Genomic DNA, 15,150 nt, shown 5'->3' with positions numbered 1-15,150 from the left:
GTTGAAGTAATTACATGACATTATCGCCCTGTATGGTGCTGAATATTGTTTGTTTCAAGCCCCAGAAGGTGCTTTATTTTTAAAGTATTTCATCCTGCAGTTTTGGGTAGGTACTACAACAAAAAGCAAATCCATAAAGTGAAAACATTTTGCTCCACTCTTGAGAGAAATATCTTCTAATTCTGACTACAGCATGTTGTGTTTCATTTTAGTTTGATAATAATTTGTTTTCATTTTATTGGTTTTAATTTAGGTGCATATTATTTATAGCAAGCAGCATTAAGAAATTGAAAGTATATTATTTCTGTCATCAGGGCATTCCTGCACCTTGGTCAGAATAACTTTGCTGAAGCCCATAAATTCTTCACAGAAGTTACCAAATTAGATCCAAGCAATCCGGTGGTGAGTAACCTTGTCATGCGTAGTTGCCATTATATAGTGTAGTTCTAGTTTAATAGAATACAGTTGTCATTTTCAATATATTGCATGTTTTTTTCCTGTTGCTTTCCCAATACTCTTCATGTAGTTGCAAATCTTTTTATGCAGCCATTTATTCATTCCTGACTCAATTGTTAATGGTTCTTTTGACTTGAGACTTCTGACTTAAGAAATAGAAACAGGGGTAGCCTATTTTCTCCCTCATTGATTCTCCACTGTTCACTAAGATCATGGCTGATATCAGTGTTATTTTCCTACATGATTTGGATGATGGAATGGGTGGCTTTGTTGCAAAGTTTGCAGATGATATGAAGATAGATGAAAGGGCAGGTAGTTTTTAGGAAATAGTGAGGGCACAAAAGGACTTAGACAGATTAGGAGAATGGACAAAGAAGTGGCAGGCGGAATACAGTGTTGGGAAGTGTACTGTCATGCACTTTGGTAGAAGAAATGAAAGGGTTGACTATTTTCTAAATGGAGAGAAAGTACAAAAAAACTGAGTTGCAAAGGGACTTGGGAGTCATTATGTAGGACTCCCTAAAGGTTAATTTTCAGGTTGAGTCTGTGGTGAGGAAGAGAAATGCAATGTTAGCATTCTTTTCAAGAGGACTAGAATATAAAAGTAAGGATGTAATGTTGAGACATTATAAAGCACTGGTGAGGCCTCACTTGGAGTATTGAGAGCAGTTTTGGGCCTCTGATCATAGAAAGGATGTGCGGAAACTGGAGAGGGTTCAAAGGAGGCTCACAAAAATGATTCCAGGATTGAATGGCTTGTCATATGAAGAGTGCTTGATGGCCCCGGGTCTATATTCAATAAAATTCAGAAAAATGGGGGGTGACCTCATTGAAACCTATCGAATAGTGAAAGGCCTTAATAGAATGGATGTGGAGAGGATGTTTCCTATGGTGAGAGAGCCTAACACCAGAGGACACAGCCTCAGAATAGAGGGGCATCCTTTTAGAATGAAGATGAGGAGGGGTTTTTTGGAGTGGTGAATGTGCAGAATTCTTTGCCACAGGCAGCTGTGGAGGCCAAGTCTTTATGTACTGTATATTTAAGGCAGAGGTTGATAGATCCTTGATTGGTCAGGGCATAAAGGGATACGGGGAGAAGGCAAGAGTTTGGAGCTGAGAGGAAAATTGGACCAGCCATGATAAAATGGCGGAGCAGACTCATTGGGCCAAAATGGCCTATTTCTGTTCCCATATCTTATGGTCTACATTAATCCTGTGAATACAAATTCAAATATCCATACCTGAAATTTATTCTCCTCTCCACTTTGAATGGCAAACTGTAGTTCTGGATACCTCAGCCAAGCTAAACATCATTTCTGTTGAGCATCATATGCTTCTATGTGTTTCAGTGAGATTACTTCTCATTCAGTTTTTCAAATAAGCAAAGACACGGTCTGTTCAATCTCTCTGCAAAGAACAAGTCTCTGGAATCTATCTGTGAACCCTCATTCTATTTCTATCGTAAGTACATCTATTCATTAATAAGGAGATTAGACCAGGTGAAGCAGAACTCTGTTTAATTGCAGTAGTGCATCGTTATTCTTCTGCTCTTGCACTAAGAGCCAATATCCCACTTGACTTCCTAATTATTTGTACCTCTATATTAAATTTCAGTGAATACCATTAGCTTTCAGTCTCTCGCCATTTAAAAATAACTGCATCTTTCTATTTTTTTTCTACCAAATTGGATGACCTCGCATATTTTCACATTATTCCATCTGACATATCCTTGACTACTTGTTTACTGTATTCTCTTAAACCTCTCTGTATCCTCCACCCAAACCTCATTATCATCCAGATTTCTATAATGAGCACCTAATCCCTTCATGTAAATCATTGTCCAGCATTAATTGTTGCAGAAACCTGATAGTCACACCCAATCCAAAAATAATCTATCTATTTATTCCTACTATCAATCTCAAGTGCACAAATTTTATTTAATAACATTTTCTACAGCATTCATTGATAGCCATGTGAAAGTCCAAAACTACCAAAACCATTGGTTTCCCCTCATCTGTTTTGCTCGCTACAGCTTCAAAATGATATGTCGATATGATTTCCCTTTCTTAGGTCCATGTTGACTCTACCCAATGCCACAATTATTTTTTGATAAGAAACTATATCAGAAGTTGGCTTTAAAAAAAGTTAAGAGTACTTGATATTGGAATAACATACTGACATTGAGCAGTGTAACAAATGAAACATAGAAAGCACAGCACAATACAGGCCCTTCGGCCAACAAAGCTGTGCCGAACATGTCCTTTCCTTAGAACTACCTAGGCTTGCCCATAGCCCTCTATTTTTCTAAGCTCCATGTACCTATCCAGGAGTCTCTTAAAGAGCCTATTGTTTCTGCCTCCACCAGCACCGCCGGCAGCCCATGCTACGCACTCACCACTCTCTGCGTAAAAAAAAAACTTACCCCTGACATCTCTTCTGTACCCACTTTCAAGCACCTCTCATGCTAGCCATTGCAGCCCTGGAAAAAAACCCTCTGACTATCCACACGATCAATGCCTCACATTGTCTTATACACCTCTCATCCTCCGTCACTCCAAGGAGAAAAGGCCGAGTTCACTTAACCTATTCTCATAAGGCATGCTCCCCAATCCAGGCAACATCCTTGTAAATCTCCTCTGCACCCTTTCTGTGGTTTCCACATCCTTCCTGTAGTGAGGCGACCAGAACTGAGCACAATACTCTAAGTGGGGTCTGACCAGGGTCCTATATAGCTGCAACATTACCTATCGGCTCTTAAACTCAATACCACGGTTGATGAAGGCCAATGCACTGTATGCCTTTTTAACCAAAGAATCAACCTGTGTAGCAGCTTTGAGTGTCCTATGGACTCGGACCCCAAGATCCCTCTGAGCCTCCACACTGCCAAGAGTCTTACCATTAATACTATATTCTGCCATCATATTTGACCTACCAAACTGAACTACCTCACACTTATCTGGGTTGAAATCCATCTGGATTATTCTCAAGTTGGAAGACTGCGACTGGTGGAAAGCAAGACAAATATAGACTGACCAATTGCTACTGCATCAAACCTACTCTCAGATCGTCAACAAAATGATGAAAGCTCGTGGATCCTGCTATCAGATGAGACTCACTTGCCAATAATTAGAACAGAAAATGGGAGAAACATTCAGCATGTAACAAATCAATGGAATAAACAAACAGTATCAACATTTCACTTCAAAGATCCTTCATAAGAAACATAGAAACATAGAAAATAAGTGCAGGAGTAGGGCATTCGGCCCTTCGAGCCTGCACTGCCATTCAGTATAATCATGGCTGATCAGCCAACTCAGGACCCTGTACCAGCCTTCTCTCCATACCCCCTGATCCCTTTAGCCACAAGGGCCATATCTAACTCCCTCTTAAATATAGCCAATGAACTGGCCTCAACTGTTTCCTGTGGCAGAGAATTCCACAGATTCACCACTCTCTGTGTGAAGAAGTTTTTCCTAATCTCGGTCCTAAAAGGCTTCCCTTTATCCTCAAATTGTGACCCCTCGTTCTGGACTTCCCCAACATCAGGACCAATCTTCCTGCATCTAATCCCTTTAGGATTTTATACGTTTCAATAAGATCCCCCCTCAATCTTCTAAATTCCAACGAGTATAAGCCTAGTCGATCCAGTCTTTCATCATATGAAAGTCCTGCCATCCCGGGAATCAATCTGGTGAACCTTCTTTGTACTTCTTCTATGGCAAGAATGTCTTTCCTCAGATTAGGGGACCAAAACTGCACACAATACTCCAGGTGTGGTCTCACCAAGGCCTTGTACAACTGCAGTAGTACCTCCCTGCTCCTGTACTCAAATCCTCTTGCTATGAGTGCCAGCATACCATTCGCCTTTTTCACCGCCTGCTGTACCTGCATGCCCACTTTCAGTGACTGGTGTATAATAACACCCAGGTCTCGTTGCACCTCCCCTTTTCCTAATCAGCCACCATTCAGGTAATAAACTGTTTTCCTGTTTTTGCCACCAAAGTGGATAACTTCACATTTATCCACATTAAATTGCATCTGCCATGAATTTGCCCACTCACCTAACCTATCCAAGTCACCCTGCATCCTCTTAGCATCCTCCTCACAGCTAACACTGCCGCCCAGCTTCATGTCATCCGCAAACTTGGAGATGCTGCATTTAATTCCCTCATCTAAGTCATTAATATATATTGTAAACAACTGGGGTCCCAGCACTGAGCCTTGCAGTACTCCACTGGTCACTGCCTGCCATTCTAAAAAAGGTCCCGTTTATTCCCACTCTTTGCTTCCTGTCTGCCAGCCAATTCTCTATCCACATCAATACCTTACCCCCAATATTGTGTGCTTTAAGTTTGCACACTAATCTCCTGTGTGGGACCTTGTCAAAAGCCTTTTGAAAATCCAAAATACCACATCCACTGGTTCTCTCCTATCCACTCTACTAGTTAATCCTCAAAAAATTCTATGAGATTCGTCAGACATGATTTTCCTTTCACAAATCCATGCTGACTTTGTCCGATGATTTCACCGCTTTCCAAATGTGCTGTTATTACATCTTTGATAACTGACTCTAGCATTTTCCCCACCACCGATGTTAGGCTAACCGGTCTATAATTCCCCGGTTTCTCTCTCCCTCCTTTTTTAAAAAGTGGGGTTACATTAGCCGCCCTCCAATGCTCAGTAACTAGTCCAGAATCTAAAGAGTTTTGAAAAATTATCACTAATGCATACACTATTTCTTGAGCTAGTTCCTTATGCACTCTGGGATGCAGACCATCTGGCCCTGGGGATTTATCTGCCTTTAATCCCTTCAATTTACCTAACACCACTTCCCTACTAACATGTATTTCCCTCAGTTCCTCCATCTCACTGGACCCTCTGTTCCCTACTACTTCTGGAAGATTATTTATGTCCTCCTTAGTGAAGACAGAACCAAAGTAGTTATTCAATTGGTCTGCCAATCAATTCACCTGTTTTTGTCTGTAGGGGACCTATATTTGTCTTAACCAATCTTTTTCTTTTCACATATCTATAAAAGCTTTTACGGTCAGTTTTTATGTTCCCTGCCAGTTTTCTCTCAAAAATCTTTTTTCCCTTTCCTAATTAAGCCCTTTGTCCTCCTCTGCTGGACTCTGAATTTCTCCCAGTCCTCAGGTGAGCCACTTTTTCTGGCTAATTTGTATGCTTCTTCTTTGGAATTGATACTATCCCTAATTTCCCTTGTCAGCCACGGGTGCACTACCTTCCCTGATTTATTCTTTTGCCAAACTGGGATGAACAATTGTTGTAGTTCATCCATGCGATCTTTAAATGCTTGCCATTGCATATCCACCGTCAACCCTTCAAGTGTCATTTGCCAGTCTGTCTTAGCTAATTCACTTCTCATACCTTCAAAGTTACCCTTCTTTAAGTTCAGAATCTTTGTTTCTGAATTAACTATGTCACTCTCCATCTTAATGAAGAATTCCATCATATTATGGTCACTCTTACCCAAAGGGCCACTCACGACAAGATTGCTAATTAACCCTTTCTCATTGCTTAATACCCAGTCTAGAATAGCCTGCTCTCTACTTGGTTCCTCAACATGTTGGTTCAAAAAACCATCCCGCATACATTCCAAGAAATCTTCTTCCTCAGCACCCTTACCAGTTTGGTTCACCCAATCAAGATTGAAGTCACCCATTATAACTGCTGTTCCTTTATTGCACACATTTCTAATTTCCTGTTTAATACCATCCCCAACCTCACTACTACTGTTAGGTGGCCTGTACACAACTCCCACCAGCGTTTTCTGCCCCTTAGTGTTATGCAGCTCTACCCATATCGACTCCACATCCTCCCGGCTAATGTCCTTCCTTTCTATTGCGTTAATCTCCTCTCTAACCAGCAATGCTACCCCACCTCCTTTTCTTTCATGTCTATCCCTCCTGAATATTGAATATCCCTGAATGTTGAGCTCCCATCCTTGATCACCCTAGAGCTATGTCTCTGTGATCCCAACTATATCATCGCAAACAACAGGAATTCTGCAGATGCTGGAAATTCAAGCAACACACATCTAAGTTGCTGGTGAACGCAGCAGGCCAGGCAGCAGCTCTAGAAAGAGGTACAGTCAACGTTTCAGGCCGAGACCCTTTGTCAGGACGAAGGGTCTTGGCCTGAAACGTCAACTGTACCTCTTCCTAGAGATGCTGCCTGGCCTGCTGTGTTCACCAGCAACTTTGATGTGTGTTGCTCCAACTATATCATATTCATTAATAACAATCTGCACTTTTAATTCATCCACCTTGTTACGAATGCTCCTTGCATTGACACACAAAGCCTTCAGGCTTGCTTTTACAACACTCTTAGCCCTTATACAATTATGTTGAAAAGTGGCCCGTTTTGATTTTTGCCCTGGATTTGCCGGCTTGCCACTTTTTCTTTTCACCTTACTACTTTTTGCTTCTACCCTCATTTTACACCCCTCTGTCTCTCTGCACTTGTTCCCATCCCCCTATTGTGAACTAACCTCCTCTCTCCTAGTCTCTTTAATTTGATTCCCACCCCCCAACCATTCTAGTTTAAAGTCACCTCAGCAGCCCTCGCAGATCTCCCCACCAGGATATTGGTCCCCCTAGGATTCAAGTGTAACCCGTCCTTTTTGTACAGGTCACACCTGCGCCAAAAGTGGTCCCAATGATCCAAAAACTTGAATCCCTGCCCCCTGCTCCAATCCCTCAGCCACGCATTTATCCTCCACCTCATTGCATTCCTACTCTTACTGTCGCATAGCACAGGCAGTAATCCCGAGATTACTATCTTTGCGGTCCTTTTTCTCAACTCCCTTCCTAACTCCCTATATTCTCCTTTCAGGACCTCTTCCCTTTTCCTACCTATGTCATTGGTATCTATATGTACCACAACCTCTGGCTCCTCACCCTCCCACTTCAGGATATGTTGGACGCGATCAGAAATATCCTGGACCCTGGCACCAGGGAGGCAAACTACCATCTGGGTCTCTGGACTGCGTCCACAGAATCGCCTATCTGACCCCCTTACTATCGAGTCCCCTGTTACAACTGCCCTCCTCTTCCTTTCCCTATCCTTCTGAGCTACAGGGCCGGACTCTGTGCCGGAGGCACGGCCACTGTCGCTTCCCCCAGGTAAGCTGTCCTCCCCAACAGTACTCAAACAGGAGTACCTGTTGTTAAGGGGCACAGCCACCGGGGTACTCTCTATTACCTGACTCTTCCCCTTCCCCCTCCTAACCGTGACCCACTTGTCTGCCTCCCGTGGCCCCGGTGTGACCACCTGCCTGTAACTCCTCTCTATCAACTCCTCAGTCTCCCTGACCAGACGAAGGTCATCAAGTTGCAGCTCCAGTTCCCTAACACGGTCCCTTAGGAGCTGCATCTCGGTGCACCCGGCACAGATGTGGACGTCCGGGAGGCTTGGAGACTCCAGGGCCTCCCACATCCGGCACCGAGAACAACAAACTGCCCCCTCCTCAAATAACAACAAAAAATGAATATCAAACCTTTCTCGCCTCGCCCGTTTCCGCCTAAATCCGTTGAGCCGAAGCCCTTAAGCCTTCACTCTGCTCCCGGCTCACTCCGCTGCCCGCAATCTACGCTGCCCGCTGTTTGAGGCTCTTCCTTTTAAATCTTCCGCGCTTCCATGCCCAACGCCACATACCTGCGCAGTCCCACCTCTGTGAACGCCGATGGGAAAAAAGCCGAAAAATTCAAAAATGGCTTCCTCCGCACTCCCGCTCCGATTCTCTGATCCGTTTTACTGATCAACAGAAAAAGACTTGTGTCAAAGTGAAAACAGATCTCTACGAAGTGATGTAAATGAATTACAAATATAAAACACAAAATAATTGCATAAGAATTGAATTGCGTTAACTTCATTTCTTGCATCTTTCACATGCAAGAGGAGTAAAAATCTTTACATCTCCGTCTAAATGTACAATGTGCAATTTATGGTAATTTGTAATAAATAGTATGTACAACAGCACAGTCAATATAGCATAGAAATACAATTGTATCATCGTGAATTAATCAGTCTGACAGCCTGGTGGAAGAAGCTGAACCGGAGCCTGTTAGTCCTAGTTTTAATACTGCAGTACCGTTTCCCAGATGGTTACAGCTGGAAAATTTTGTGGTTGGAGTAACTCAGGTCCCCAAAGATCCTTCGGGCCCTTTTTATGCGCCTGGCTCTGTAAGTGTCCTGAATAGTGGGAAGTTCACGTTTACAAATGTGCTGGCCTGTCTGCACCACTCTCTGCAGAGTCCTGCAATTGAGGGAATTACAGTTCCCGCACCAGGCAGTGATGCAGCCAGTCACGATACTCTCAATTGTGCCCATGTCAAAAATCCTTACGATTTGGGGATTCATGCCCAACTTCTTCAACTGTCTGAGGTGAAAAAGGCGCTGTTGTGCTTTTTTCACCACACAGCCACTATGTACAGACCACATGACAACCTTGCTCTGGCAGCTCTCCTCGGGGGCTCAGTGTTGGCGACATCGAACTGAGCATAAAAAAAAACATTTAGCACATCTAGGAGAGAGGCAGCAATGTTGGCAGCACCACTGCTCTTAGCTTTGTCCAGACCTTGCCATAATCTGCGTGTGTTGGTGGAGAATTGTGTCTGGATCTTGTCCTTGTCTGACTAGTCCAGTCCAGGACATTAGCTTTGTTGTTTTTAAGCCATTCCTGTGTAGCTTTGGCCTTCCAGGTCGGAGGAGGCGCAGCAGGTGAAGCTAGTTACTCAAATTATCAGCTAATATAAGCAAGGTTTGCTCTAAGGGAGTGGCCCGTCGAGGAGCAGCCTTGTCGAGGGAAGTGCCTTGTGAGAAAAGTGCAAGTCTTTGGCTCGAGAGTCTTCGGCTAGGAGGCTGAGAGAGGAGACTACGCCACAGTTGGAGAGGGAGAGAAGTGGTGAAGAGGTGACCGCTAGGCTGATTCAGTGTGCTGCGTGCATGATAATAGACAATAGGTGCAGGAGTAGGCCATTCGGCCCTTCGAGCCTGCACCAACATTCACTGTGATCATGGCTGATCATCCACAATCAGTATCCAGTTCCTGCCTTATCCCCCATAACCATTGATTCCGTTATCTTTAAGAGTTCCATCCATTTCTTTCTTGAAAGCATCCAGAGACTTGGCCTCCACAGCCTTCTGGGGCAGAGCATTCCATATATCCACCACTCTGGGTGAAAAAGTTTTTCCTCAACTCTGTTCTAAATGGCCTACCCCTTATTCTTAAACTGTGGCCTCTGGTTCTGGACTCACTCATCAGCGGGAACATGCTTCCTGCCTTCAGCATGCCCAATCCCTTAATAATCTTATATGTTTCAATAAGATCCCTTCTCGGCCTTCTAAATTCCAGAGTATACAAGCCCAGTCGCTCCAATCTTTCAACATATGACAGTCCCGCCATGCCAGGAATTAACCTTGTGAACCTACGCTGCACTCCCTCAATAGCAAGAATGTCCTTCCTCAAATTTGGAGACCAAAACTGCACACAGTACTCCAGGTGTGGTCTCACCAGGGCCCTGTACAGCTGCAGAAGGACCTCTTTGCTCTTATACTCAATTCCCCTTGTTATGAAGGCCAGCATGCCATTAGCTTTCTTCACTGCCTGCTGTACTTGCATGCTTGCTTTCAGTGACTGAGGTACAAGAACACCTAGATCTCATTGTACTTCCCCTTTTCCTAACTTGACTCCATTTAGATAATAATCTGCCTTCCTGTTCTTACCACCAAAATGGATAACCTCACATTTATTCACATTAAACTGCATCTGCCCACTCACCCAGCCTGTCCAAGTCACCCTGCATTCTCATAACATCCTCCTCACATTTCACACTGCCACCCAGCTTTGTGTCATTGGCAAATTTGCTAATGTTACTTTTAATCCCCTCATCTAAATCATATATATACCATATACCATGCCGAGTCAGCATGGATTTATGAAGGGGAAATCGTGCTTGACTAATCTTCTGGAATTTTTTGAGGATGTAACTATGAAAATGGACAAGGGAGAGCCAGTGGATGTAGTGTACCTGGACTTTCAGAAAGCCACATAAGAGATTAGTGGGCAAAATTAGGGCACATGGTATAGGGGGCAGAGTACTGACATGGATTGAAAATTGGCTGGCTGTCAGAAAACAAAGAGTAGCAATTAACGGGTCCCTTTCGGAATGGCAGGCGGTGACCAGTGGGGTACCGCAGGGTTCAGTGCTGGGACCACAGCTGTTTACAATATATATTAATGATTTTGATGTCTTCTAATCCTGCTGTGGTCATCAACTGTGACCCCTCCGTTCCGGATATGATCGTTCTTCCGTGGTGAACCCGGCACCCAGGCAAGGGCGGACACACACCCCAGGTTCCCACCGATCATACCTTTACACCCTGTGAGCCTCTGGTCGGTTCCCGCGAACCGGTCCTCCAAACTCACACCAACTTGTGGGGGCACACTGCTCTTTCCAGGGTCTCGTGGTGTGTCTCGTGCCTTAGCAAACCTGCTCCTTTTATCCCCCTGCTGGGGTATCACCTGTCCATCAAACTTCAAATAGCTCTGGTTCAAAGCAACCGGTCTGTCAACATCTGAATTGTGTTTCTTTCCCGTTAATCCCTCTCTTCTCTCTTATTATCATTTTGGCTGTTTCTCCACTGTCTTTCTTATCTCTCTCATTAGCATCATCCGTCCAGTACCTCTGCTTGGCGTCACACATGACACCGCGCACTGCCTCCTGCCTGTCAGCCATTCTGCTATTCATGTCTGTATCTTTCCTGTAATGCCATAGGATTTTATCTTGTTAAGCAGCCTCATGTGTAACACCTTATCAAATGCCTTCTGAAAGTCTAAGTAAGTGACATCCGCTGCCTCTTCTTTGCCCACGCTGCTTGTTCCTTTACAGAAACCATGCTGACTTTGACTTATTTTATCATTAGTCTGTTAGTACCTTGAAACCTCATCCGTAATAATCGATTCCAACACTTTCCCAGCCACTGAGGTTAGGCTGACTGGCCTATAATTTCCTTTCTTTTGCCTTCCTCCCTTCTTAAAGAGTGCAGTAACATTTACCATCTCCCAGTTCTCTGGGACCATGCCAGAATCAAGTGATTCTTGAAAGTTCATAACCAATGCATCCATCATCTCTTCAGCAACCTCTGTCAGGACTCTGGGAGGTAGGCCATCTGGTCCAGGTGACTTATCCACCTTGAGACCTTTGAGTTTGCTTAGCACTTTTTCCTTTGTAATGCATTTGGTACTCACAGACCTCTGGTACACTGCTAGTGTCTTCCACATACCCTTTAAGTTCATCTGCCATATTCATTCCATTTCTTGATAATTGATTTCACTGTACTCCAAGGGATATTCAGTAACTTGGAAATTTTCTTGTATCCATCTTCTGACTTGTGCTTTTCAATAACTTTTTTGCGGTGTTGCTTGGAGTGTTCGTTTGTTTTCATGGTGTAGCTTTTGCCAGGATACTGATTCACCAGCAGCTGGACCTTCCAGATACAGGTGTATTTTTACCGGAATCAATTGAAACACCATAACTGTACACAGGTCTCCAAAATTGGATCTCCATTTAACTAATTATGTGATTTCTAAAACCATCTGGCTGCACCAGTGTTGATTTGGTGTGTCATATTAAGGGGGTGTGAATACTTCTGCAATCAATAATTTTGTATTTTATATTTGTAACTAATTTAGATCACTTTGTAGAGATCTGTTTTCACTTTGACACGAAAGTGTCTTTTTCTGTTGATCAGTGTCAAGAAAGCCAAATTAAATCCAGTGTGATTCAATGTTGCAAAACAATAAAACATGAAAACTTCCAAAGAGGGGTGAATACTTTTTTAGATGCTGTATCTTCCATGAACACAGTAAACTTGTCTTTTCCTTATTCAATTCCTGCTTCGTACATTTGTCTATAAGGGACCCATATTGGTTTTTCATCCAGAGTACCTATTGATGCTTTCAAATCTCTTAGATTTCTTGCTACAAGTTCCATATCAATTTCTTAATCTGCCTTTAAAATCTGAAACCTTCCCAATCCTCTGAATTTTCCCTTTCTTGGCATTTTTTTAAAATCTAATACAATGTTGAACTTCAGCCACTTTCTGTTACAATTTTATGCCTTTTGAAGGACATTTATTTGCTGTAAATTATGTATTCTTTCTGTTAGCCATTGCTTACTATCGCAATTTTTTATGTTGCTTCTCTGTCTACCATAGACAATTCACACTTCATACTTTCTTTGTATGATTTTTTTAGATTTAAGGCCTTGGTTTCATATGGAATTAAATCACTTCAAATCATGATATGATTATTTTCCCTAAAGTCCCCATAACTTATTAACCGTCAGCAGTCATGTACCATTTATGAAAGGTGAAGTAGTTTGGGTCTGGAAGAAACAGGTCAGTGTTTTCAGTCAAAGAGAAAGGGGGAAAGAAATATATAAGACAAGAGGGATATATCTGCTGCAGTGAGTACAAATGATTTGATGGCAGCAAATAATCTTCTTTATCTTTGTAATGTGTTATAAATGGTGAGATTCCAGGACTTGCCCAGCAGACCAGACACTATGTTCAGAATTTAAAAAACAAGTGAATATGATGTCAAGAGTAGCAAGTTCTGATACATATACTGGTTGAGTACCCCTTATCTGAAATTCCAAAATCTGAAAACTTGTTAAATCCAAAATTTTTTTGAGTATTGACATAACGTCAGAAATGGGAAATTCCACAAGGCATTGGGAAGGTTCCCAGGCAATGCGCAGGGCTCTGTGCATCACAGACAGTTCTGAGAAGTGACCTTCACAAATGTAATGAAGAGAAGTTAATGAACAATAGAAAAAACTGCATAAAGTGAAAATTGAAGATCACAATAGTGTATTGAAAGCGTGGATTCATCAGTTTTGGAGTGAACATATCCTACTTAACATAAAACAAGCAAAGATCTATCACAACAAACTGAAAATTGAAGGTAATTGTGAATATTCAGCAGGCTTAGAAATTTAAGAAAAGGCACAGCATTAAATTTTTGATTTAGCACGATAGGCATTCTTGATGGTGGTGTAATAATGGTCCAGTGTGTTTTTTTTCCCCCCTAGTATTGCAAGTGATCTATTGAAGGTAATTGCATAGTGATTTTTTTCAGACTGGCCTGGTTAAAATCCCCCAAAACAATGGTGAAGGCGTTAGGGTGCACTGTTTCATGCCTGTTGATCCCGTTACTCAGATCATCTAAAGCCTGATTGACATTGGCCTGAGGTGGAATGTATTCTGCTACTAAAATGATCCCGGAAATCTTCAACGATAGGTAAAAAGGACGGCACTTTGCATCCGACTTCGACCCTGCCCTTAAATTTACTTGGTTCATCTCTGATACCTCTCTCCCCTTTCTCGATCCCTCTCTTTCCAGAGATGAACACAGATTATCTTTTGATATCTTTTACAAAACTACTAACTTTATGGTTAACGACTATACCGCTTTTCATCCTGTCACTTGTAAACATGCTGTTCCCTTTTCTCAGTTCCTCCAACTCTGCTGCATCTGTTCTCAGGATGAGGTTTCCCATTCTAGAACACCTGAGATATCATCCTCTTTCAAAGAAGACAGTTTCCCTTCCACCACCATCGTTGCTGCCCTCATCTGCATCTCCTCTATTTCCCGAACATCTGCACTCACTTAATCCATCCGCTGCTATAAACAGGGATAGGGTTCCCCTTGTCGAATCTCTGTATCCAGCACATCATTCTCTATAACTTCTACCACCAATAACAGGATCCTACCGCTAAGCACATCTTTGGCTTCCCTCACTCTCCGCTTTCTGTAGAGCTCAGTTTCTACATGACAACTTGTTCCCTTATCCCTTGCCATTAATTTCCCTCCTGGCACTTATCCCTGCAAGCATAACAAGTACTACATCTGCCCCTGTCCTCACCACCATTCAGGGCTTCAAATTGTCCTAGGTAAATCAAGTCTGTCATGGTCTCTTTTGTATCCAGTGCGGCCTCCTCTACATCAGTCAGACCAAAGTAGAGGAGGCTGCTAATTTCTCTAACTTCCAGTAATTAAGGTCAGGGTTCCTACTGCAGACAGAACACATGCTATGCAAAGCAAACACCTGATTTGTATTTGGTTTCTCCACTGTAGAGGCTACATTGTAAACACTGCAGTACACAATGAAGCTGACAGTAAAGCTCTGTTACATTGCTGCAGATAACAGACTACAGATTTCTCAAGCAAGGCATGATTGTGTTTAAATGAAAACCTTCAGGTTTTTGAAGTAGTTTTTTTTTGGAAGCATTGTGCAACTAAACATCAAATATAATTGGACTGTATTCAGAGCCTAAGGTCCCCCCATTCTCACACATAGCTGCTTTGGATGTAGAGACTCTGTCTTATTGACTTGTATTGAGCTGGATTCAAAGGGCATTGCTTGAGCAGAAGCAGGGCCTCCAATTGTGCCCTCAGGAAGCTCCATCTTGGATTTGTAATAGATTTTAAGTGTCTCTGACTTTAAAGCATGTAAAAATAATTAAAAACTAAGGAAATGCCAGCAATTCTGTTCAGAACCACCAGCATTTACTAGCAAGCTACTGGCCCTTTGATTTTGGCAGCTATTTGACAGCTTAGGCACACGGTATTTGGTATTTAAAATGTATCAACTAATATGCTCCCTC

General features: G+C 42.7%; 1 protein-coding gene across 5 annotated transcripts in view; it reads left to right on the top strand.

Annotated features, from left to right (window-relative positions):
• Positions 1 to 15,150, top strand: part of trappc12 (trafficking protein particle complex subunit 12) — a 173,879-nt gene that overhangs the window by 155,105 nt on the left and 3,624 nt on the right. For all 5 annotated transcript variants that reach the window (XM_063038380.1, XM_063038373.1, XM_063038389.1 and 2 more), the window contains one exon: positions 315 to 402. In XM_063038380.1, coding sequence (XP_062894450.1) covers positions 315 to 402 — 88 coding nt within the window. The remainder of the gene's footprint in view (positions 1 to 314; positions 403 to 15,150) is intronic.

Source organism: Mobula hypostoma, chromosome 2, assembly GCF_963921235.1.
Source record: "Mobula hypostoma chromosome 2, sMobHyp1.1, whole genome shotgun sequence".
NCBI lineage: Eukaryota > Metazoa > Chordata > Chondrichthyes > Myliobatiformes > Myliobatidae > Mobula > Mobula hypostoma.
Note: the sequence above shows the minus strand (reverse complement) of the source record. Positions and strands in the feature narration are given on the sequence as shown.